Raw genomic sequence first — 20,880 nt, 5'->3', positions numbered from 1 at the left:
CAAGCTATTCGAAACCAAAGCCTCCCTGCGAGACCAGCTACACGAGCGCTACCAAGAGAACCTCTACATCCCAACCCTAATCCGCGGTTTCTACGTCTCCATGTACAACAAGGTGCCCAGCGGCGTCGTAGAGGTCAAGGTGCGAGCGCCGCATGACACTTCATTCCATACCCATTAGTTGTCGTCCTGGGGCCAGGCAGTGTGGCTACCGGTGAACTTGGTGATGGTGCACTTTTCCTAGAGAACCGGTCAACAATATGGTTGATATGTCTGGGAGGGTAGGGACCCGTATACCCGGTTTTATTTGTTGCAAACGAGGAGGAAGACAGGCCGTTGCAGATTGTGTATACACCGGAGAATAGGGTGGGACGTGTGGTGGAGATTAGGGCTGCAGGGGATGGCGTCCAGGAAACTGGGGATACGTAGTACAGAAGTCAGTATACTTGGTAACCCCCACCTATATGCACACTCAGAGACGCTTGGGAAGAGACTTCAGGTTCTAGCGCGAAGTCCAGAAGATTAGACAAGAGAAACTAGTCACTACGGTATGCGCTAGTCGTAGAAAGCTCGTTACAGGCTGTACTGCTATATTTGCGTGCAAGTATTAATCTATAGGAACAGATGTCTTCGCGTGGACTCAGCATGATATATCCCCATAGTGCTGCGATGACCCAGAGGCGACCTAGGAGCGACGAACCAACCATACCTTCCGCATTTCCTGCGGCTCATACGCAGGGAAATACTCGCAAACGAGAGAAGTATCGCAACTCCAAGAACCCCAACATGATACAACCGGCAATCTAGCATTGAAAGCAAATGAAACACTTTCTCACAGAAGAGTCCGGAAAAGCTATTGTCGAAATCATTAATTAAAAAGTCGGCTTGGTAGCCCCAAATATCTTCTCTTGAGTGAACAAAGCAATATGGACTTCGAGCGACGAAATACAAACCCTTTACTCCAAATCCGACCAATGTCCCACAATGAACATACTGAGAGACGTACGAAGAAGGCTATACCAAGTGCAATCTCTGTACCCAGTAGTAGCATGGACCCATCCCAAGTCGCATCGCCTCGCATCTCCTCCGCAGTCTTCCGCGCGATATACCAAACAATCATATTTCCCAGAGCACAAATCCGTCTAGCAGTTGCAGCCGCCCGGACCCTGGGTCTGGTTAGCCTCGGGCCTGAGGTTGACGCCCTGTCGTTGCTGGCCCGGTCTCAGGTTCCTTGGGCCGGCTTGGTCGATGGGCAATTTCTTCGCGATGGCAGTGAAGAGCTCCTTTACGTTCTCGCTTGTCTTGGCGGACGTCTCGAAGAAGAGGAGGCCGGCTTCGCGGGCGTATTGCTCGGCGTCGGCGGTGGAGATGGCGCGCTTGTCGGGGGATTCGGTCACGAGATCAAGCTTGTTGCCGGCAAGGGCGATGATAATGTTCTCGTTGGCTTGGCGTTGGAGTTCCTTGACCCAGGCTTTTGCCTTGTCTAGAGAGGCCTGGGTTGTGTTAGTCTGGCCGCGGTGTGTGGCGAGGGAGAGGGAGACATACGGCCTGTGTGATGTCGTAGACGACTACGGCGCAGTTTGCGTTTCGGTAGTACATGGGCGCGAGCGACTTGTAGCGCTCCTGGCCTGCGGTATCCCAGATCTCGAACTTGACCGTGGTGTTTTCATCGAGGGCGATGGTTTGGGTGAGGAAGGCGGCGCCGATGGTGGATTCCCGGTAGTCGTCGAATTGGTCCTGCATACATTAGTACTGGGTTCGTGTCTGGGACATGTGATATGCCCTACCTTGACGAAGCGCAATACTAGAGACGACTGCGGCATGTTAGCTTATGTCATGGCTGCCTTGATAGGCCTGCGCACCTTTCCGACGGCGGATTCACCTAGAGGTGTTAGTCGTATCTTGATACACATGTTATGGTGATCTCATACCCAACAGCACCAGCTTGAACTGTGCGAATCTGGAGCCTCCGGGCCGTTGGCCTTGCTGCATCCTGGCCGACATGATGGGGGTGACGCGGCGCTAGCGGGTTGTGGCGGAGAGGGGGTGGTGTAGAGTGAGCGAGGGTGTGGTACAAGTAGTGGGCGGTCAAGTCGGGGACCGGGTCGGGGTATGGGAGAGAAAGGCGGCGGCGGGTGTGGTGAGGGTGAAAGAGCTGGATGGTACTGTGACGAGGTGCTGCGTCTGGTGCTTGGCCCTAGCGCGCGAGTCGGGGACCCTTGGCCGCAATGGCCGCCATGACGAAACGTCCCATTTGAGAAAACACATCGCGCCAAACACCGTACTCAACACCACACGCCCTGATCCCCGTATACACCTCGTATAGCACACACGCCCAGGCTGGACGAAATTATCCGCCCACCATGAGCGTCGCTCTCCCCTACCGCGACATCAACGTGCACTCGTCGCCCTCGCACTACGCCTTCTCCTCGCCCTCCTCACCTTCGGCCCCTACACTGGTGGTAGACCGCCCGTCAGGCGACATCCGCCTCCACGATGGCAAGCTGCTGGGCTCGAAACGGGTGTCGAGCATTGCCGGCATCCTCGGCATGATCAAGCTGCGACTAGGTATACATCTCCGGTACAGTGCTGGGGGACGCGAATGCTGATGCACGTGAAGACAAGTACATCATCGTCATCACAAAGGCCCAGCCCATGGGCAGGATAAAGGGCCACATGATCTACCGGGTGGTCTCGACCGAATTCCTCTCCCTGCGCGAGAAGCCGCTGCACGACGCCGACGAGGACAGCTACCTCAGCCTGCTCAAGACGCTCATCAAGACGTCCCCACTGTTCTTCTCCTACTCCTTCGACATCACCAACACCTTCCAGCGCCAGGCCCACCTCGACCCCTCGACGCCCCTGTGGAAGCGCGCAGACGACCGCTTCTACTGGAATCGCTTCGTCTCCAGCGACCTCATCGACTTCCGCGGAGGTCTCAGCGGCGGATATGGCAGGCACTCGAGCGGAAACCAGCCAGGCGCGGACCCCTACATCCTGCCCGTCATGTACGGAATGCTGGAAATCAAGAACACATCCATCAAGGGCACCCCACTCACCTTCATCCTCATCACCCGTCGCTCGCGCCTCAAGGCTGGAACCCGCTACTTCTCGCGCGGAATCGACGAGAACGGCAACGTGTCCAACTTCAACGAGACGGAGCAGACCATCATTCTGAATGACAACGCATCGGGCGGCCCTGGCGGATTTGGATCAAACCAGAATGGCGCAGCAGGTGGAAACGCCGGAAAGGAGACACAGGTGCTTGCGTACGTTCAGACAAGAGGAAGCGTCCCCGTCTACTGGGCCGAAATCAACACCCTGAAATACACCCCCAAGCTGCAAGTCCGCGGCATCGACAACGCACTCCCAGCCGCCAAGAAGCACTTTGCCGAGCAAATCCGCCTCTACGGCGACAACTGGATGGTGAACCTCGTCAACCAAAAAGGCCGCGAGCAGCGCGTCAAAGAAGCCTACGAGCAAATGGTCAACCTGCTCCACACCTCACCCGCCGAGAACGTCGAAGGCGATAGGATAACATCCGAGAAATTCCACATCATCGACCCCGCCAAAGCGCAAACCGTATACGACCGCCTGCACTACGTCTACTTCGACTTCCACAACGAAACCAAGGGCCTCCGGTGGGACCGCGCCAAACTCCTCATGAACGAGCTCGAGCCCCACGTCCTCAAACACGGCTACTTCTGCGGCGTCGACATGCCCGGTGACGGCAGCGGCGTAGAAGTCCGACGCCACCAAACCGCCGTGGTACGCACGAACTGCATGGACTGTCTCGACCGCACAAACGTCGTCCAGAGTATGTTGGGTCGCTACGTCCTCAGCCGCATGCTCATCGACTGCGGTCTCATGCGCGAAGGCGAGTCCGCAGAGGAAGACCAGGCTTTCGAGCACTTGTTCCGAAATGTCTGGGCCGATAACGCGGATGTAGTGTCGAAATCTTACTCTGGAACTGGAGCGCTCAAAACCGATTTCACCCGTCTGGGTGTACGTACCAAGGCTGGTGCGCTCCAAGATCTCAATAATTCCATCACGCGGTACTGTCTCAATAACTTCAGCGACGGACCCAGACAGGATGCGTTCGATTTGTTCCTCGGGAACTACCTGCCCAGCGATTCTAGCATGAGCGGACAACTTCTTTTCGCGGATCAGAGACCCCTATTCATCCAATCAATACCGTATATCCTCGCCGCAGCCGTCTTTCTCATTTTCGTGGGTAGCTTTACCCAGCGCGCACCCGACGCTACGGTCTGGCCTTTGCGCTTACTCCTCCTCATTTCGCTCGTCACAGCGGGTATCTGCGCGAATTTCATTTGGAATCACGGTACTTTATATGTAAGTTTTCTCATTGGTCCACTCGCTCAGAACTGATAGCTAACGTTTGCGATAGGTCAACTTCCCCAAACTCAACCGCCAACCCCCTCAAATCGAAGCCTTCCAAGAGACTCTCGCTAAAGTAAGGAATAACCCTGTTGTTGGCCCGTTGGTGGGAGGGGCCGCAAAACATGAGAGGGGCAAGAGCGATGCGAGATTACTGGGGCTGGAGGAGGGGAAGAAGAGGATCGAGTAGCTATTTGGTTTCTGTGAATATGAGAGAGAGGAGGGGATAGAGAGGGAGCGAACGGGGTGGGCGGCTGTTATGGGATTAGAGAGGGGAAAGGGGGATTTGGGACTTGGGATGGATGTATAATTAGAAGTTTTTCAGTATGTATTGTAATAATCTTTGGTTGGGGAATACAACATCATTAACATGGTCACCAATCCTGAAGAAGTGGTTCTAAGTATACAACTCTCATTCCCACACTTCTGCCTAAACTACCAGACCGGCGTATTCGCCAAACCAAACTCTAAGACCGCGCAAAATATACAAAAATTGGGTATCATCAATTCGCTTTTCCGCCAATAAACATCGTACAAATCGTAATCATCAACACCTTCGTAGTCGCCCGCCCTAGTCATTTCTCCGCGGACCAGACAAAACGACCACGTCAAATTCCTCATCCAGATCTTCGTGGTCCTGATTGGCGGGCTTGACGAAGTCCCATCCATCGCCCTCCATCCTCGTGCGCAGACGCTCAAGATTTGAATTCGCAGCGCGCCTCAGAACGCCAGCCCATTTATTCTCCAGCCCTCCAGTCGCCGATCCTGTCGCGGCGTCCAACTCCGCCGACGAAGAAGGCGTTAGAATCGTAGACTCGGCTTCGGTTTCGTCTTCCTCCCAGTCGTCAAGCTCAGGCAAGATCCACAGATCAACTTCAGAACTCTCTTCTTCTGACGAGGCGTTCAGGTTGAGGCAGGTGCTTGCGTGGATATTTATGCCTCCTTGCTGTCTTCTCGCGAGCGCACTCCGGCCGTTGGTGGGGTTTGGTGCGGGCAGCCAGGTTGGTGGCGCGTTTGAGCGGTGTAGGGAGATGGACTGGTGGCAGTGTATGCGGGTTGTGGTGCCGGTACTATTTGCAGTAGTCATGCCCGCAGTGCTGCGCTTTTTTGAGGAATTTGACGCCGACACTGGAGATGCGGCGCGTGACCTGCGCGGCGATAGATCGGTTGCGCAGCTGGGGAAAGCGCCGTATATCGCGTTGCTGAGATCGTACGAGTAGTTTGTGGAGTCGCGCGCTGTGGCGGAGCTGTGTGATGGGGTTTTAGACATTTTTTGCGGGGTGTTTGAAAATTCGCGGGGTTTGGATTTTCGCGGAGATTCTTGGTGTATGCGAAAGTTTTGTTGGGGAGATTCTCGGCCCGTAGTATGCGAACAGGTGTTCGGAGTGAATGCTCAGCTGACCAGAAGTTGAAAATTTAAAGCTGGTGGCAGTGGTTTGTTGAGACGGAGAAAAGGTAGCCGAGGACAAAGTCACACTCAGATTTTCTTGACTGCAGACGGATCTGGAAGGTGGGTCTGGTTGTTGCGACGATCTCGAGCGCTTGCTCGCTGTATGGGAGTGCGCGGGTGATGGAGAGTTAGAAATGCGGTAGCCTGGTGTAGCTTGTGATGGTGGCCGTAATCTGGTGACGTTGCAAGATGGCGCAGGCTGTGCTGACTTGACTGGTTTCAGTTGGGGTCTGCTTTGGAGAGAATTTTGATGTGAGAGTGGTGAGAGAGAAAGAGATGGTTGAAAAGACAAAGGGAGAAGAAAGTGACAGTATATATCAGAAATCAGTTAGCAGTCAACCGTACATTGCTCTGGACCAGACCATCGCAAGAGGCGCTGTGAGTGGGTCGCTGCAAGTTTGGATCAGTTTCCGTGGGCTCGCGCGGCAAGGGAAGCAGAAGTGAAGCTGCAGTTAGCAAGTGAGCAAGAGTGGATCTGGAAGCGCATGTTGGATGGCTGTCATCAAATTTGGAGTGGTGGTGAGTTGTCGTGGGAGCATGTGGGTGCGCCGGGCGAGGGCCTGGGACTGCCGCAGCCGAAGCGTCCGTGCACCCTGACGTGTGTGCTGGTTAAGCTCCAAATCTTCATGTTGGCAGACGACAGCCCATCAACAACGCCGAATCCCTCCCCCATCACCCCATCCGCCATTCGGAGGCAGCCCATTATGCTGCGCGCCTCCATCCTCCGGGCCCGTCCAGCTGCCCGCCCATTGGCCCGCGCCGCCCGCCCGCAATGGCACGTCGCCCAGCGCTGCTACGCCGATAGCAAGAACCTGGGCGAGACGGCCGTCCCCAATCCGGCTCCTACCACCTCGCCCTCCGACCCCAAGGGCACCATTCCCACCTCAGACATCCCCAAAGCGCCGCCTGCCCCCGACAGCACCGTGCTTGCAGGCGCATCGCGTGATGCTCCCGCCATATCGCCCAAGACAACACCCCCCACCGGCCCCGGATCGTCCAGCATAGCCCCCGACCCAATCCAGCCCAAGCCCAAGAAGAAGAGACGCATATTCCGCAAGCTCCTGCTCTGGCTGACGGTCCTCTCTGGTCTCGGGTACGCCGGCGGTGTCTGGTACTCGCTCGTCTCGGACAACTTCCACGACTTCTTCACCGAATACATCCCCTACGGCGAGGATGCCGTCGCCTACTTCGAGGAGCGCGAGTTCAGGCGGCGATTCCCCGGCCGCGCTGGCGAACCAAGACTGCACCCCCAGATCTCCGGCGAGAACAAGGTCACCATCCCTGGAAGGAGCGGCTTGACTGCGCGCCCAGCTCAGGAGAACAAGAGCGATCTCGCCTCCAAGGGCCCTCATCTGAGCGCTGTCGACGCCAACAAGCCCCAGGACAAGACCGAGTCGGGCGGACAACAACCCAAGGTGTCTTCGCCCACACCTGCGCCCGCGGAGAAGAAGGCACCGGTCAAGGAGGTTAAGGAGGTCAAGAAGGAGACCGCCGCCACGCCCATCTCCCAGCTCGACCACCTCAGCGTACCCTCCGCAACCGAGCCTGTCGTCCAGGATGTCGTCAAGATCGTCAACGACATCATCACCGTCATCAACGCCGACAACGCCCACGATGGCAGGTACAACTCAGCACTGGACAAGGCCAAGAGCGAACTCTCCAAGGTCGTCTCCGACATCAACCTGATGAAGGAGAGCCTCCAGAAACAGACCGAAGACAAGGTCAAGGCCGCGCACGCCGAATTCGACGAGGCCGCCAAGGAGCTCGTCCAGCGTCTCGACCACCAGATGCAGGCGCAAGAAGCTCAGTTCAAGGAGGAATTCGAGAACGAGCGCGAGCGTCTGTCACAGTCCTACAAGGAGAGGCTGCAGTCTGAACTCCAGGCCGCACAAAAGGTCTACGACCAAAAGCTCAAGAACCAACTCCTGGAACAGAGCATCAACATGCAAAAGTCCTTCACAGCCAACGTACGGGAACGCGTCGAAGCCGAACGCGACGGCCGTCTCGGCAAGCTCAACGAGCTCTCTTCCTCCGTCCACGAGCTCGAGAAGTTGACTGCGGAGTGGAACAGCGTCGTAGACGCCAACCTCAAGACGCAGCACCTCGTCGTCGCAGTCGAGGCCGTAAAGTCAGCACTCGAAACCCAAGCCATCCCCAAGCCCTTCGTCACTGAGCTCGCGGCCCTTAAAGAAATCGCCGCCGACGACCCCGTCGTCAGCGCCGCCATCGCTAGCATCAACCCCGCCGCCTACCAACGCGGTATCCCCAGCTCCGCCCTCCTAATCGACCGCTTCCGCCGCGTCGCTTCCGAAGTCAGGAAAGCGGCTCTTCTCCCCGAAGACGCTGGTGTGGCTTCTCACCTCGCTTCCCTCGCCATGTCAAAGGTGCTGTTCAAGAAGTCTGGGTTGGCTGTTGGTGGTGATGTTGAGGCTGTCCTTGCGCGCACGGAGGTTCTGCTTGAAGAAGGCGATCTCGATGCTGCAGCAAGAGAGATGAACGGGCTGCAGGGTTGGGCTAAGGTGCTGAGCAAGGATTGGTTGGGCGAGTGCAGGAGGGTGCTGGAGGTTAAGCAGGCGTTGGATGTTATTGCTACTGAAGCGAGGCTGAATAGCTTGCTCATTGACTAGAGACGTGGACGGCTTGTACCTTTTTTCCCTCTTACTACGGTAGTTTTGTACGAGTATTAGTCTATAGAAACGTATTCTGTTCGTCTTGCACACCCTTGTTCTTATCTCACTGACAACCCTCGATCAGTCTGCTGGTCACCCTGCGCTTCAAAAGTCATCCACGTCCTTTAAACCTCGAAAATTGTATGCCAAATTACTACAGGCCTTTCAATTGTGACCACACTCCTCATCCCTTGTACGGAAACATACTCAATCATCAGAGTCATTCCAAGGTTTCATTCGATCAACCATCCTCCTCTCCACCGCCCGTCCGCCTCCCCCACCCACCCTTACCTGTTATACTATCTGTGTTTCACCAGAGAAGGATAGAGGGTTGCACGAGAAGTATATGCCGGGGAGGATGGTTGGTGCGTATAGCTCTCTTATTGCTAAGACAAATTGTGCGTTTGTATTTGTGAGCTGCGTGGTTAGGTTTCTGAGCTGCGAGTTGACGTTGTTGAATGTGGTCTGGAGTGCAGCGTTAGTTAGCATAATAGAGTAGATTAGTAATTAAATGAGGGACTTGTAGTCTGGTTCTCTAGTAATAGTCGTTGTGATGATACGGGATTCGATGGGGTTGAGGTACTCAGGGATGGAGAACGGGCTTTTATTGTACTAATGGATAATGGTTATGCCTAGGTACCTGGGTAGTGTTTGTGTTACATGAAATGACATCTGTTGTGTGATCTGACAGACCGCATACAGGTGAGCAAGATGGCATAGGTAATGTTTAAACACGATGAATAATCCAACAACCGTGATGACGTTACCACATGGACTCCACTTTGCTACCTCCATCCTTCCCGTTACTATTGTTCTCATCACTGCCTTTATCTTTCGACCCCTCTTCCTCTACGCCTTGCTATCTCTTTCTTCTTCTGCTCCCTCGTCTTCCTCCTCCTCTTCCTCTTCATCATCCTGAGTATTTGGCGGGGTATCCGGATCTACAACATTCCTATTTGGATTTCGCATGATGAATTCACTCTCGGAGCCTTTCTGTTCAGAATCAGAACGAGGCCGGTATTTCTTGGGCGACCCAGACGGCTCAGAAGGCTTCTTGGGAGGTGTGTCAGACATTGCGTAGTTTGATCAGTAGTTTGATCAGTAGTTTGTTACTAAGTGTGAGATGGGTAGGGAGTATCAGGTGTGTGCGACTAGGACAGTGGGGTGGGTCGAATAACAGGGAAGAGGAGAGATTTATTTATGCAAGGGTCAATAGCAGTGATCGTTCGCTAATTGAGAGTCAGAAGTAGGACGGGCGGGTACGAATGGCTATGTAGGCCGTGTAAACGCGCTGCAATCAGCTATTGACTGTCGACGATCAAAAGTCTCGTCGTTGTCGCATCACGGCCCATACAAGTCCCTGTTATCCTGCTCTGTCGGCAGTCCACCAACACAAGCCGTTTTTACAAACCCATCTTTATCCACTTCCATGTCCTTGTTCTCTGACTTCACACTTTTCGCTTTCACGTCATTGTCATCAACGTTCGTGGAGTCATCAACATCCGGCTCTTTGACATATGGTATGTCATCAGTCTGCGTTCCCTTGGATTTACTTGCTTCACAAAGAACTGGTGTGTGAACTGGTTTGGTTCCCTCGCTCTTCTTGCGAGACTGTACGTCTGCATATTAGCCCCATAGGTTTCGCCTTCTCTTTCGCTCATTGACGTGCTCGGCAAAACGGTCTATGTTGCTAGTCTCTGATGCCACAAGCTCGACTGTAGGCTTCTTGGTAGGTTGCTCTCCAGTCATGTCGATGTGGGATGATGGTTGAGTCGATGAAAGAAGATGCTGGTACAGCTACGAATGCGCAATGGACTTGAGTGAGCATATATACGTGGTGCTCATGCTACAACGACCGTAGTGATATTTCCATGCGGGCGCTCAGATCCCAAACGCACTCAACACCAATACTGGCCCCTCCGCTCTCTGTCCGCCGCAGCACTCGCATACGTTCCTCTTTTAGCCGTTCGCATCCCAAGTCTACAAAGACCAACCAAATGTTGTACGCCAGCCAGCACGCCATCAATGACTTGCACCTCATCTCCGACCACCTCTTCAACAGCGGCTTTCATGTTCGTCATGCCAGCGCACCCTAGCGTCAGCACATCGGCACCATCTGCAACCAGTTTCTTGCCTACATCGCACATGACACCAAGCACTTCCTTCTCGGGTTTTGATTCCAACTCTAAAACCCCAAGATCACAGCTTCGCACTCCAGTGCAGAATGATTCCAGGCCGTAGTGTTTCACGGAGTCCTCTAGCGTATACTGCGACCGCCGTGACGTTGCGATGATGCCAAACCTGCCACCCAGCGTTCGTGCGGCAAACAGCGAGGCCTCCATAATACCAACGACCGGTTGTGAGAGCTCTTCTCTGAGGACCTTGATGAGCGCATGATCGCTGTAGCACGCTACGAGGAACGCGTCGTATTGATTCGCGATGGGTAGGATGGCTCGGGCGGCGGCGGCTGCCGACATGATGTTGTCGAAGTTTCCTTCGATGGTAGATGGTGCTGGCTTCGGGGATGTGAAACCGTAGACGATAACGTCGGGTGGGAGTGTTGGTTTCAGCATTTCCAGACAGGCGTTTGTCATTGATTCAGTGGCGTTGGGGTTGCAGAGGAGGACGCGGATGTGCTTTGAGGACGCGGCACCTGTGACGGACCGCAGCATTTGACGATCACCATCGCTCACGGACTTTCCGGTAGTATGATGGACGCTTTCTGGTTGTGACAGTCGCGGCGGTTCGACAACGCCCGTTTGCGAAGTCATCATGCCATAATGCTCCGTTCGTCGATGTCTCGCAAAGTCAAACGTCCGCGTCTTGCCAGGCAGACATCGATCAAGGTCGCAGTCAGCGATGATGACTTCATCCTCCTCCGTCTTGCTCTCAGCAATGATCTTCCCATCAGGCCCAACGATAGTCGAACCTCCTACTAGATCGTACTTCCCATCATCCAACCCGCATCTCGCTGCGCTGACGGAGAAACATGCATTGGTGTATGAGTGGGCCTGCATGACTAGCTTGTGATGGAAGATGGCCTCAGCACGTGCCTCAGCTAAACTCACATCAGGAGATGCACCCCACATTTGAGGAGCAAAGCCTGGCGTGTTGAAGCCGACGAGAACAACTTCGACGCCTTGAAGACCCAAGCACCTCCAAGCTTCTGCCCAACGTCGATCGTTGCATATCATCATGCCGAAGATGGGCTCGCCATGTTTGGATGTAGTCTCCATCTGGCCGGGTACTCGGAAGGCGTTGAACCCCAAATTTCCTGGCTTGAAGTATCGCTTCTCAAGCTGATTGACCGCATCGGGTTCGGGGAAAGGGTCAACGTCCCCGGGTAAATGCACCTTTCGATACTTTGACAGAATAGATCCGGACTTGGCGTGATAATAGACGCAGGAATTATAGTGATCGCCGTCATCTGTGGCCTCTGCAAATCCGATGCAGATGTCGACCTCCAAATCCTTAGCTCGTTCAAAGATAGGTCTCGTGTTTTCTGCTGTAGTCACATCGCCATGTTCGAAGAACGACTCGAGTTCCGCTTCATTGGTGATGAGATAACGAGGAAAGAAGGTAGTAAAAGTACATTCAGGGAATAGTACAACCTGTGCGCCTTGCTCAGCAGCTTGATTGAGCAGGCGAACAAGTCGATCCAGTGTGTTTTCACGGATGTCAGTGCGATGGACTGCGCCAACCTGTGCAGCGGCTATGCGAATTGTGCGCGACATGCTGTTCCGACAGGTCTTGGAGGAGTTTGGAAGCGTTCTGAGAGCCTACTAGCAAGCCGAAAGAGTAGTTGATCACGAATCTCGACATTTCGGGGATCGTGAATTGATATGCGCATCTATGAGCTTATCAAAGGTGGGATGAATAGTTTGGAAGTTCTAGCGATAGAGGCGACCAGTCGCATGAGGCCAAGGCGGTCTTAGCGCCCCCGCACTTCCCAAGGTTAAGCCTTCCCCGCTGTCAGCCTTCACTTCAACCCTTCAACACCTACATCTCACCACCTTTGATGTTTGATACTTGATACTTATCGTGTTGTTTCTCGATATCGTGTGTCTTTATGCCGATATCTGCTGCTTCGTCTGCTGATTTGCTCTTTCCAATTTCGAGCCCGACCAGGAACAAGGCGGTGAAAGCTATATTTAGCATTCCTTCCGCAAGCGAGGACTACGTCATCACGTGAGCGTCAAGTAGACAGGAAAGCACAATAGCACCCACAAGCAATATGCAGCCATCGAATCGTCGCCCACACAACTTATCCAGTTCCCAGATGTACATCCGGACCCGAGTTCGTAGGAACAGCAATTCATCACCTCCGACGGTTAAGGCGTGCCTAGCGGATCCCGCCCAGCCGTGACATCCAGCTTGGCATGCGTCAAAGCCACACAACTCGCCCTAGGTACAGCATTTCGCTCCTTATACGTGTTAGTCTCTGGAATGCCTGACAGTGCATGCATCGCGTGTCGACCACAAAGTTGGCGGCTGCTTCCCGTCGTACCTTTTTACGTTAATGGCAAGGTTAGCGTCAATGTCGCATAGCTGCGACCGCGAGTAACAACACTTGGCTAGGCGTGCTGTTGCACGAAAGCGAAACAAACGAGGCTGACTACCATGTGACGTCAATTCGGCAAGGCGGTGCAGGGCCGTGGGAGCCATAAGGTGGTTGGCCTTAGAGTATACAAAAACAACTTGACGCGCTCACTCAATGTGGATTCTCAACATACTCGATATCACATAATCTTTACCACAAATTTCAACCATGTCACCACGATCCTCCCGTCTCAACAGCGCCCTCTTCGCGGCATCCCTCTTGTCCACATCAGCTACCGCACAAAACAGCACCCAAAACAGCACCGACCCCTCCTGTCCCAACCTAGAAAACGGCCTCTACAACCTTCCCGTAAACGGCACCGGCACAGCAAACGTATCCGACCTCATCCTTTCTGTCACATTCGGCGAATCGCGCAATGCAGGCAACCAGGACAACCAATTCAGTGCCATGCAAATGGCGTGGCTCAGTGCCCCATCCGACAGCCAAGAACAAACCTGCGTGTGGTTCTTCGACGGCATCGACAATGTCAGACAGACCGGCGACAGTCCAAACAGCTGCGACGGCGTGATACCGCAGGAATGCGTTGATCTTCTACAAAACCAGGTCACGCTCCCGGACAATGTGCTTGAACTTATGGGAGATCGACCGGGTGGCTACAGTTGCCCTGGTCTGCGCTTCGACAAGGATAAGCTGGAACAGGCTTGTGGACCGATTATCGGGGGTAACTTGGGCGGTAATATGCTGAGCACTGGTATGTTACGCTGAACTTGTTTGTATTCGGATTATTTGCTAATATGCGTATGTTCAGGCGCCACTGTGAACACAACAAACATGACTTGTGAGATTCCTCCAACAGGCGTTCAGCTTCCAGATGGCTACCACACCCAAAGCATTGGTGGGTTTGGTCCCAGGGGTGTTGGCAATTACGACGAGCAGTTGGACAACTTCACCATGTACGATGAGTATATTACTCGTCCCCACCCTATGATCGTCGCGTCCGTTGCGAATGGAAAGGCGAAGACGAGCGTTGTTTGCATCGCGCCACAAGATGTGCTCGAGGGAAGCCGTGTGCCCGCTGAGTCCGTCAACAAGCCGGAAGATGAGGACGATGAGAGTGCCGCGACAGGCCTTGCATGGGGACGAAACACGGGTATGGCTGTGCTGATGGCAAGCGTGGCAGCTATGTCTTTTGTGCTTGCGTAGACCCATACATGGACGTCATAGCAAGTAAAAGTCACTGTATGATTAGGGATGACGAATACCATATACCAGCACATGTTGAGACAGGCTTCACAAAAGGTGAAGTAGTCAATAACCGCATGTTTATTACTCCGAGTTACTACTCACATCGCATTCTGCTGCAATACATCCCATTTTCACGTATCGACTACATCGACAAAGTGCACCGAAGCATACTCCAATCCCCTAACACCCGGTAGATACCGAACCAATCCCGAGGTCTGCCATATACACCATCTCCTTCACCGCAGCTTTCTTGCCGTTGTAAGTACCCCTGTCAGCGGTAGCCACAGCCTTAACCGCGTCCTCCATGAGCGCCGCAACCCCCTCATCATCTCCAACCGCAATATCCCGGGTATGAAGCCAACTTAAAAGTGTCTTGAAGTCGGCAATCATGTCTTTGGCGCGGTCGTTGAGGATAAGTGGATGCGCTTTAGCCCACACGGACAGCTCAACTTCCATACATGCTGACCTGTAGACATTGACGTTCCTATTCTGGAGCTTGATGTGAAGACGAGCGAGGTCCATGAGTCTGTCCAGCTCAGTCTCATCCGTGATGTTGTCGAAGGAATAGGTGTTGTACGACCACGTACGTAGGCGGAGGAGTTGTGCTCGCATGTCCTCGGCCCGTATCTCTGCCTTGTTGCGCCATTGGACCGTCTTCTCGCTCTGTCCGCCTACCTTCTCGCCCCATGTGCCTATCTTCAGGCCCTGCTCTTCCGGTATTTCCTCTTGCCTAGCGACGATGTCTTTCCTCAGGAACCTTCCAGCCCATTCACCTTCGGACACTGAGTTATGGAGCGACGCCAAGCCCGCATCTTTACCCCTTTTCACTTGCTTTACTAGCTGAGCATGCTTAGTACGTTCCAGCCTTCGCTCTTTGGGGTGATATTGCAGGTTGTTCAAGTACCAGTAAGCGCGATTGACATCCTCAGGGCCGTACCAGAAATATGAGGTGTTGAAGTGGCCAGATTCGGGAAACTGGGCAGCACATCTGCGGATCAACCAAACGATAGCCATGCCAACCCGAAGGACTGCCTGCGCGGGGCTGATGTTGAGCTTTGAAATGCTAGCGATGGCGACGGAGTTGCGTTTGAAGTCTATATCGGCGTCTGGGGATACAGTCCAAGGCTTCAACGACTCTATGTATGCTAAAACGCTGGCTGGAACCCCACCGTCGTTACAGATGATGCGCATGACATCGGTAAGAACAAATTACAGTAGGCAATCGACGGCGAGGTGAGGGTCTTGATGTATGCCCAGCGCACGGGATCCGACTCTTCCCATGTGCGCATCTGAATCGTGGTCGAGAAGCCAAGGTAACTGCAGATTCTGCTACGTCTAATATCTTGTGTAAGACACAGAATTTGCCAGCGGACCCTGTTGTTGTGAGGATCTAGAGTGAAAACCTTGCTTGGCCCTCTGATTTTGACCGCAAGAGGCTCAATGTGAGACCCATCGTTGTCGATGAGATTCCTAGCATCCAAAACGCTTCCGGTGCTGCGACTAGTAGTATCTGGCGCGGGCAAGGCCTCTTCTTCGAGCTTGATGCGCACATGTGCGGGCGACGGCGAACGGGAGGGGAAGTCGAATGCACGCTTCGCGCTGTGCCGCTGAACGTTCTGAGGCAACATTGGGGGTGATGATGAGGCGGGTTGAGTCTTTAAGGAGGCTTTTTGGAAGACTACTTTGGCTGATTGTGGACCGGTCAGCGCGTTGGGCGGCGGACTAGAGGTAAAAGAGGGCCTTCCCAACACGGAGCTATCGTCAAGACCAAAACCCGAGCTGTTGCCCGCCCACCTGACAAAGCCATATAATGGCGACGGAGAAACCGTAGGCCCTTGAGTGACGCCAGCGACTGTCCCACCAGTGACAGGCAAGCTAGGCGGGTCAACAAGCGACGAGAGCAATGACGCGTCTATGTCGGCCTTCTTCGTCGATCGAGCACCTTGCTCGCCCATGCGTCTGTGCTCTCCTAGCGATACGATTGATACCCTCGCTTCCGCTCGCGTATTCAATAAGCTACCTGGTGCAGACGTCATGTCTTGGTGTGGAATGGCTTGAGGTGAGCGAGACGATGGACCGGTGTTACTGGCGTGTTCTTGGCTATCTGTGTGAGTTACCGCCTCCTCATCTGATGAGTCGTCGTCGTAAACTTGATCCAATAGTTGTGCGATCTCTGCAGATTCTTTGCGGAGGGCAAGAGATAGCGCGGTGTCATGATGTGCAGCTTGAGGTGAAAGACGCAGTGCATCGCCGTTGTCGGTGGGCACCTGATTACCGCCTGGAGATTGCGCCATCCTCAAAGCAATCGAAGAGCAACTGTTGATGTGAAGACGCGAAAGTGGAAAGAAGTGACGGCCTGCATCGCAGAGGTAATGTTTGGGAATACAGTCGTTTGCACGCTAACCCAATTGGGCGACTTCCTCTCTCACCGCAACCACCCCGATTAAGCAACCGCGCTGCTCGACCAACTTTGAGCCTCAATGGCTATAAAGCATGAGCCTTGGATCCAAAGGCCAAGTTTTCCTCTGCCATTTGATGTTCAAGTTCATATTGGCCTTCCTCCTGCTCGTCCACGTTCTCAGTATACACGACGCTCGGATCTTATTCCGCTTCGTCAACGTCCTCAGTATACTCGACACCCCCATACTCTTCCGATTGATCTTGATGTTGACCTTCCTCCTGCTCACCCGGATCCTCAATGTCCACCACACTCGGTTGTTCACCCTCCCCAGCCGTACTCTCATGATACTCGTCCTCTGCGAGTCCTACATCCATGGGCGGTACACCGGTTCTTTCCGCCTGCTTCAACCAGTACTTGGTCCACGCAGCCTTTTTGCGCAACCACTCAGCATCGATACGGGCATAGTGTAACTCGGTCTGCACACTAGGATACCCCCCGATTGGGCCAAGTAGCCAAGGACTTATTTCATCAGGCGAGGGAGTATCGGTACCGAAATCTTCAAGTAGCGCTGCATTAGCTTGCTCGGTGTCGTAGTGCCAGCTTTGGTAGACGTCTAGAGCCAGTTCCTTGAGGATTTGCTCCGCGTCATTGAGTTGCTGGTACACGGGTTCGAGCTGCACTTTTATGTCCCTTTTCTTGCTTTGGAATCTTGCTTCGGCCCCGCCGAGCTGATACTGGTACATGAGTTCTATGCTGTCAGAAACGCTGCAGCCGCCAAGAAAGAGTTGGTCGAATTGATCGAGGTATGGTTGTCCTTCCGTGATATCAGCTGTTTCCATGAGATGTTGGAGTTGGCCGTGGAGATGTTCTCTAGAGCTCGTAGATAGAACATTGAATTCGTCACTGAAGTCTTGCCTGAGTCTGTCTATGTTTATTCTGAGAACTTGCATCTTCATGCGCGTCGTGAAGGCATTGGAGTATAGCTCCTTTAGCCCACTTATGGCTTCCTGACGGGTACGAATCTCGCGGTATACAGCTCTGGCTCGAGCCAGGGGGTCGTACCGAACGAGTTCGGTCTTGCATAGCGGACATGATCGACGAGCGACCGTAGCAGCGACGTCTCCGGTAATCCAAGTGCAAATGCAATCTTTGTGGAAAAAATGATTACATTTCCAAATCTGTACGACATTGTCATGGGGAGTTTCTTTGACCATTGCTGCGGCTATTGCAGCAGCAAGGATTCTGGCCTGGGTCGTATTCCCGAAGTCGTGCTCATCAGATGGCTCCTCTTCTCCTTGGTCCTGGTGGGCGAAATCGAGCCGACATATAGCGCAGGATCCATCGGTGGGCGGAGTGTCCACGGGTACCAGTTCATTCTTCACAAAGTCATCGTAGTTGCCGTGGAATCCCCATGCCACGGAGGGTATCGTCATGAGAATGGTGTTGTTCGTTGGAATGTGTGTGGAGTTATCCATTTGTAGTAACTGTTCATGAGATTTTCGCGCGATTGGAGTAATTTTGGAGAATTACAAGTCCTTCATGCTAGATAGAATTCCCCGTCTTGGTACCCAAGGTTTGGAGTATGTCTTGGAAACGCGGAGACACCGAGTGATTAGCGAGCCGCCCACGAATCCACAACACAAGATATTGCATCCTATTCACAGGGGCCACCGCGAACAAGATGTCGCTATTGTCAGAGATTGGCTTTAGTGACTGTACCATTGAGTCAAAAGACGGTGCACGGACCACTGATCCTGGATTTCGGTTTCCAACCCTCGCATCTCCGTTGGACGAGCAGCATAATTACTGGGTGTCTTTGAGAGATGACCGATGTGATCCACGGTAAAAAGAAGAGCTGTACCACAAGTGCAATTTCCGTGCTGGCACGATGCTCTCCAGGAACCATGCGAGATGGATCCGAGAACTCTACCACCGCTGTATTTTGCCCGGCAATATCATTAGGAGATGCGATGCATCATCGTCCTTTGAAATGGTACGGCATCCTACACTATATTCTTAGAAGGTCAGTCTAATGTACATCCCTCTCGCCGTGTGTGACGATTGGGAGCTCTCGCAATCTCATCGTCGACACCAGCTCTTACGCGTCTGGACCATCCGGAGCAAATGCGCGTTCATCACAAGATGAAATCGCGCCGTGCAGCCATGTCGATCGTGAAGCGTGAAGATGGAGAAGGTTGACACGTCGTCAAACGGCGACGATCCTGCCTTGTTTTTTCCAGCCAATGCCCAGCCCCAGCCGCGTCTGGGCAGTTGCGAAGCGCGTCACCGCTTTCTCCGCAAAACCTCGTACCTCAGCTCCTCAGCTCTTTCACCTCAACTGCTCTGCGCAGGAAGAACATCAATCACATCCTGCATCATCAACGCGAGATAGTAGAGCTATCTATTAAGCTTCCCGTCTACCACGTCCACGTGGGGAGCCAATCAAGAGCTGTGCAGAGCTCCAGGGCCCTCCACCAACCACAGCCCTCCTCACTCCCGGGTACCCGGAATCCTCCCACCAGGTACCATCAGGATGTCGTCCACCCGCCACGGCCACGACAACTCGCACAACGTCTCGCGCGTCCTGTCGGACCATTTCAACAGCCGCTCAAACAATGATTCCGAGTCCACACCTCTGCTACACAACATCATCCCTTCGCACATCCACCCCGATGGCGAAAGCGGGCGCAAAGGCTTCCACCCATCGCACTTTATCAACGTAGCCTGGCGCTCTGGTAGCAATGCAGCGAAATACACCAACCTCCTCTGGCCCTTCGTCATTGTAGCTATCGTGCTGCATTTCGCGGCGCCAGGCATGCCGATTGCTATCTTCGCGACTAGCTACATCGCCATGGTGCCTGTGGCTAACCTTTTGGGTTTCGCGGGTCAGGAGTTTGCGAGGAAGATGCCGAAGGTTTCTGGTATCTTGATTGAGACTGCGTTTGGTTCGATTGTGGAGATTATCCTCTTCATTATCTTGATTGCGAAGCATCACTCTCAGGATGGGTCGAGTGAACATGGGAACCTCATTCCCGTCATCCAGGCTGCGATTTTGGGATCGATTATTACAAACTTGCTTCTTTGCCTTGGACTGTAAGTATCCCATCATGAACACGCGCGTCACGTGTATTGACATGACATCTAGTTGTTTCTTCGTAGGCGGTCTCCGCCAAATGTCACAGAAATTCCATGCTTCCATTAGCGAAGTGGGCTCTGGTCTCCTCCTCGTAGCCGGCTTCGGTCTGCTTATCCCATCAGCCTACTACTCCGCGCTCAAAGGCTCCGCCGTCGCAAAAGCAACAAAGCACCATGAGTTCACCGAGAAGATCCTGCAGCACAACGTCCTTAGAATCAGTCAGGTGACGTCGATTCTCCTCATCATCGCTTTCTGCATCTTCATTTGGTACAATGCGCGCTCTCAACACTCGCTCTTTGATGAAGTCCTCGAGGCAGACGAGCATGCGGATCTCGACCACCATGAAGACCTCGCAAAGCCCAAGTTCACATTCACGGAGTGCGTCGTTGCGCTCATCCTCTCCCTGGCCATCGTAACTCTCCTCGCCGTCTTCCTCGTCGAGCGCATCGAAGACGTAGTCGAGAACGGCGTGCCAGATCAGTTCCTCGGTCTCATTATGCTGCCGCTCGTTGAGAAAGCCGCCGAGCATCTCACTGCCATCGATGAAGCATGGGACGGTCAGATCAACTTCGCGCTATTCCACTGCATCGGCCCGAGTATCCAGACCGCACTTTTCAATGCTCCTCTTGTGGTTCTTGTCGGATGGGCCATGGGCAAGGATATGGATCTTAACTTTGAGATTTTCATGATTGTGTTGTTGGTGCTGGCGATTGTGGTTGTGGGCAACTTCTTGAGAGATGGAGAGTCGAATTATTTGGAGGGCGCTATGCTTATCGTAAGTCTACTTTTTGTTGTTGTTGTTGTTGTTGATGTGTGTAGGACTTTACTAACGTGTCAATCAGATTGTCTACGTCATTGTGGCGGTGGCTGCTTGGTACTATCCCAACCCTGATGTCGCTACTTCGAATGGTGCTGAGTAACGAGAGACGGTACGAGAGGAGATGAAGGGGTGAAGACTGAGATAGCTGGTACGGCGGGTCGGCAGTCAGATGTTTTGATGTGGTTTGAATCGCCGGAGTTTAA

The 20,880-nt window shown here is 53.5% G+C and overlaps 9 protein-coding genes across 9 annotated transcripts; 5 read left to right on the top strand and 4 right to left on the bottom strand.

Annotated features, from left to right (window-relative positions):
* Positions 1-973: 973 nt before the first annotated feature.
* On the bottom strand, positions 974-2,224 carry BKA58DRAFT_96869 (ras family-domain-containing protein). Its single transcript, XM_046176302.1, has 5 exons — positions 1,929-2,224; positions 1,860-1,879; positions 1,785-1,811; positions 1,543-1,734; positions 974-1,490 (listed from the first exon to the last, which is right to left on the bottom strand). The coding sequence occupies exons 1-5, from the start codon at positions 1,999-2,001 to the stop codon at positions 1,140-1,142; spliced, it is 663 nt and encodes a 220-aa protein (XP_046029338.1). The 5' UTR covers positions 2,002-2,224; the 3' UTR covers positions 974-1,139.
* Positions 2,225-2,267: 43 nt separating this feature from the next.
* On the top strand, positions 2,268-4,767 carry BKA58DRAFT_354656 (SacI homology domain-containing protein). Its single transcript, XM_046168620.1, has 3 exons — positions 2,268-2,565; positions 2,618-4,350; positions 4,406-4,767. Exons 1-3 carry the CDS (start codon positions 2,361-2,363, stop codon positions 4,583-4,585), a joined length of 2,118 nt encoding a protein of 705 aa, XP_046029337.1. The 5' UTR covers positions 2,268-2,360; the 3' UTR covers positions 4,586-4,767.
* Positions 4,768-4,966: 199 nt separating this feature from the next.
* On the bottom strand, positions 4,967-5,665 carry BKA58DRAFT_309682 (uncharacterized protein; the record flags this gene model as incomplete). Its single annotated transcript, XM_046167260.1, has 2 exons — positions 4,967-5,360; positions 5,433-5,665. 2 exons carry the CDS (start codon positions 5,663-5,665, stop codon positions 4,967-4,969), a joined length of 627 nt encoding a protein of 208 aa, XP_046029336.1.
* An 806-nt stretch (positions 5,666-6,471) lies between these two features.
* BKA58DRAFT_354653 (mitochondrial inner membrane protein-domain-containing protein) lies at positions 6,472-8,562 on the top strand (the record flags this gene model as incomplete). The annotated part of the gene is made up of 1 exon (XM_046168619.1): positions 6,472-8,562. One exon carries the CDS (start codon positions 6,472-6,474, stop codon positions 8,470-8,472), a length of 2,001 nt encoding a protein of 666 aa, XP_046029335.1. The 3' UTR covers positions 8,473-8,562.
* Positions 8,563-10,293: 1,731 nt separating this feature from the next.
* BKA58DRAFT_96853 (carbon-nitrogen hydrolase) lies at positions 10,294-12,429 on the bottom strand. The gene has a single exon (XM_046176301.1). The coding sequence runs from the start codon at positions 12,246-12,248 to the stop codon at positions 10,413-10,415; it is 1,836 nt and encodes a 611-aa protein (XP_046029334.1). The 5' UTR covers positions 12,249-12,429; the 3' UTR covers positions 10,294-10,412.
* Positions 12,430-12,915: 486 nt separating this feature from the next.
* On the top strand, positions 12,916-14,389 carry BKA58DRAFT_96845 (uncharacterized protein). Its single transcript, XM_046176300.1, has 2 exons — positions 12,916-13,826; positions 13,884-14,389. The coding sequence occupies exons 1-2, from the start codon at positions 13,283-13,285 to the stop codon at positions 14,276-14,278; spliced, it is 939 nt and encodes a 312-aa protein (XP_046029333.1). The 5' UTR covers positions 12,916-13,282; the 3' UTR covers positions 14,279-14,389.
* A 940-nt stretch (positions 14,390-15,329) lies between these two features.
* BKA58DRAFT_377362 (uncharacterized protein) lies at positions 15,330-15,600 on the top strand (the record flags this gene model as incomplete). The annotated part of the gene is made up of 1 exon (XM_046169610.1): positions 15,330-15,600. The coding sequence occupies one exon, from the start codon at positions 15,333-15,335 to the stop codon at positions 15,555-15,557; it is 225 nt and encodes a 74-aa protein (XP_046029332.1). The 3' UTR covers positions 15,558-15,600.
* A 1,088-nt stretch (positions 15,601-16,688) lies between these two features.
* BKA58DRAFT_377360 (uncharacterized protein) lies at positions 16,689-18,501 on the bottom strand. The gene has a single exon (XM_046169609.1). It carries the CDS (start codon positions 18,194-18,196, stop codon positions 16,922-16,924), a length of 1,275 nt encoding a protein of 424 aa, XP_046029331.1. The 5' UTR covers positions 18,197-18,501; the 3' UTR covers positions 16,689-16,921.
* A 753-nt stretch (positions 18,502-19,254) lies between these two features.
* BKA58DRAFT_306762 (Sodium/calcium exchanger protein-domain-containing protein) lies at positions 19,255-20,777 on the top strand (the record flags this gene model as incomplete). Its single annotated transcript, XM_046167130.1, has 3 exons — positions 19,255-19,814; positions 19,867-20,632; positions 20,700-20,777. 3 exons carry the CDS (start codon positions 19,255-19,257, stop codon positions 20,775-20,777), a joined length of 1,404 nt encoding a protein of 467 aa, XP_046029330.1.
* Between the last annotated feature and the right edge of the window lie 103 nt (positions 20,778-20,880).

Source organism: Alternaria rosae (assembly GCF_020736505.1).
Source record: "Alternaria rosae strain MPI-PUGE-AT-0040 chromosome Unknown BKA58scaffold_2, whole genome shotgun sequence".
NCBI lineage: Eukaryota > Fungi > Ascomycota > Dothideomycetes > Pleosporales > Pleosporaceae > Alternaria > Alternaria rosae.
The sequence above is the reverse complement of the archived record's forward strand: the minus strand, read 5'-3'. Positions and strand labels throughout refer to the sequence as shown.

Coding starts and splice junctions, on each gene's coding strand:
- BKA58DRAFT_96869 (XM_046176302.1), bottom strand. CDS start 2,001: ATGTCGGCCAGGATGCAGCAAGGCCAACGGCCCGGAGGCTCCAGATTC. Junction 1,880..1,928: donor GTTCAAGCTGGTGCTGTTGG/GTATGAGATCAC, acceptor TAACACCTCTAG/GTGAATCCGCCGTCGGAAAG. Junction 1,491..1,542: donor TCTACGACATCACACAGGCC/GTATGTCTCCCT, acceptor AACACAACCCAG/GCCTCTCTAGACAAGGCAAA.
- BKA58DRAFT_354656 (XM_046168620.1), top strand. CDS start 2,361: ATGAGCGTCGCTCTCCCCTACCGCGACATCAACGTGCACTCGTCGCCC. Junction 2,566..2,617: donor CATGATCAAGCTGCGACTAG/GTATACATCTCC, acceptor ATGCACGTGAAG/ACAAGTACATCATCGTCATC. Junction 4,351..4,405: donor GGAATCACGGTACTTTATAT/GTAAGTTTTCTC, acceptor CGTTTGCGATAG/GTCAACTTCCCCAAACTCAA.
- BKA58DRAFT_96853 (XM_046176301.1), bottom strand. CDS start 12,248: ATGTCGCGCACAATTCGCATAGCCGCTGCACAGGTTGGCGCAGTCCAT.
- BKA58DRAFT_96845 (XM_046176300.1), top strand. CDS start 13,283: ATGTCACCACGATCCTCCCGTCTCAACAGCGCCCTCTTCGCGGCATCC. Junction 13,827..13,883: donor CGGTAATATGCTGAGCACTG/GTATGTTACGCT, acceptor GCGTATGTTCAG/GCGCCACTGTGAACACAACA.
- BKA58DRAFT_377360 (XM_046169609.1), bottom strand. CDS start 18,196: ATGGATAACTCCACACACATTCCAACGAACAACACCATTCTCATGACG.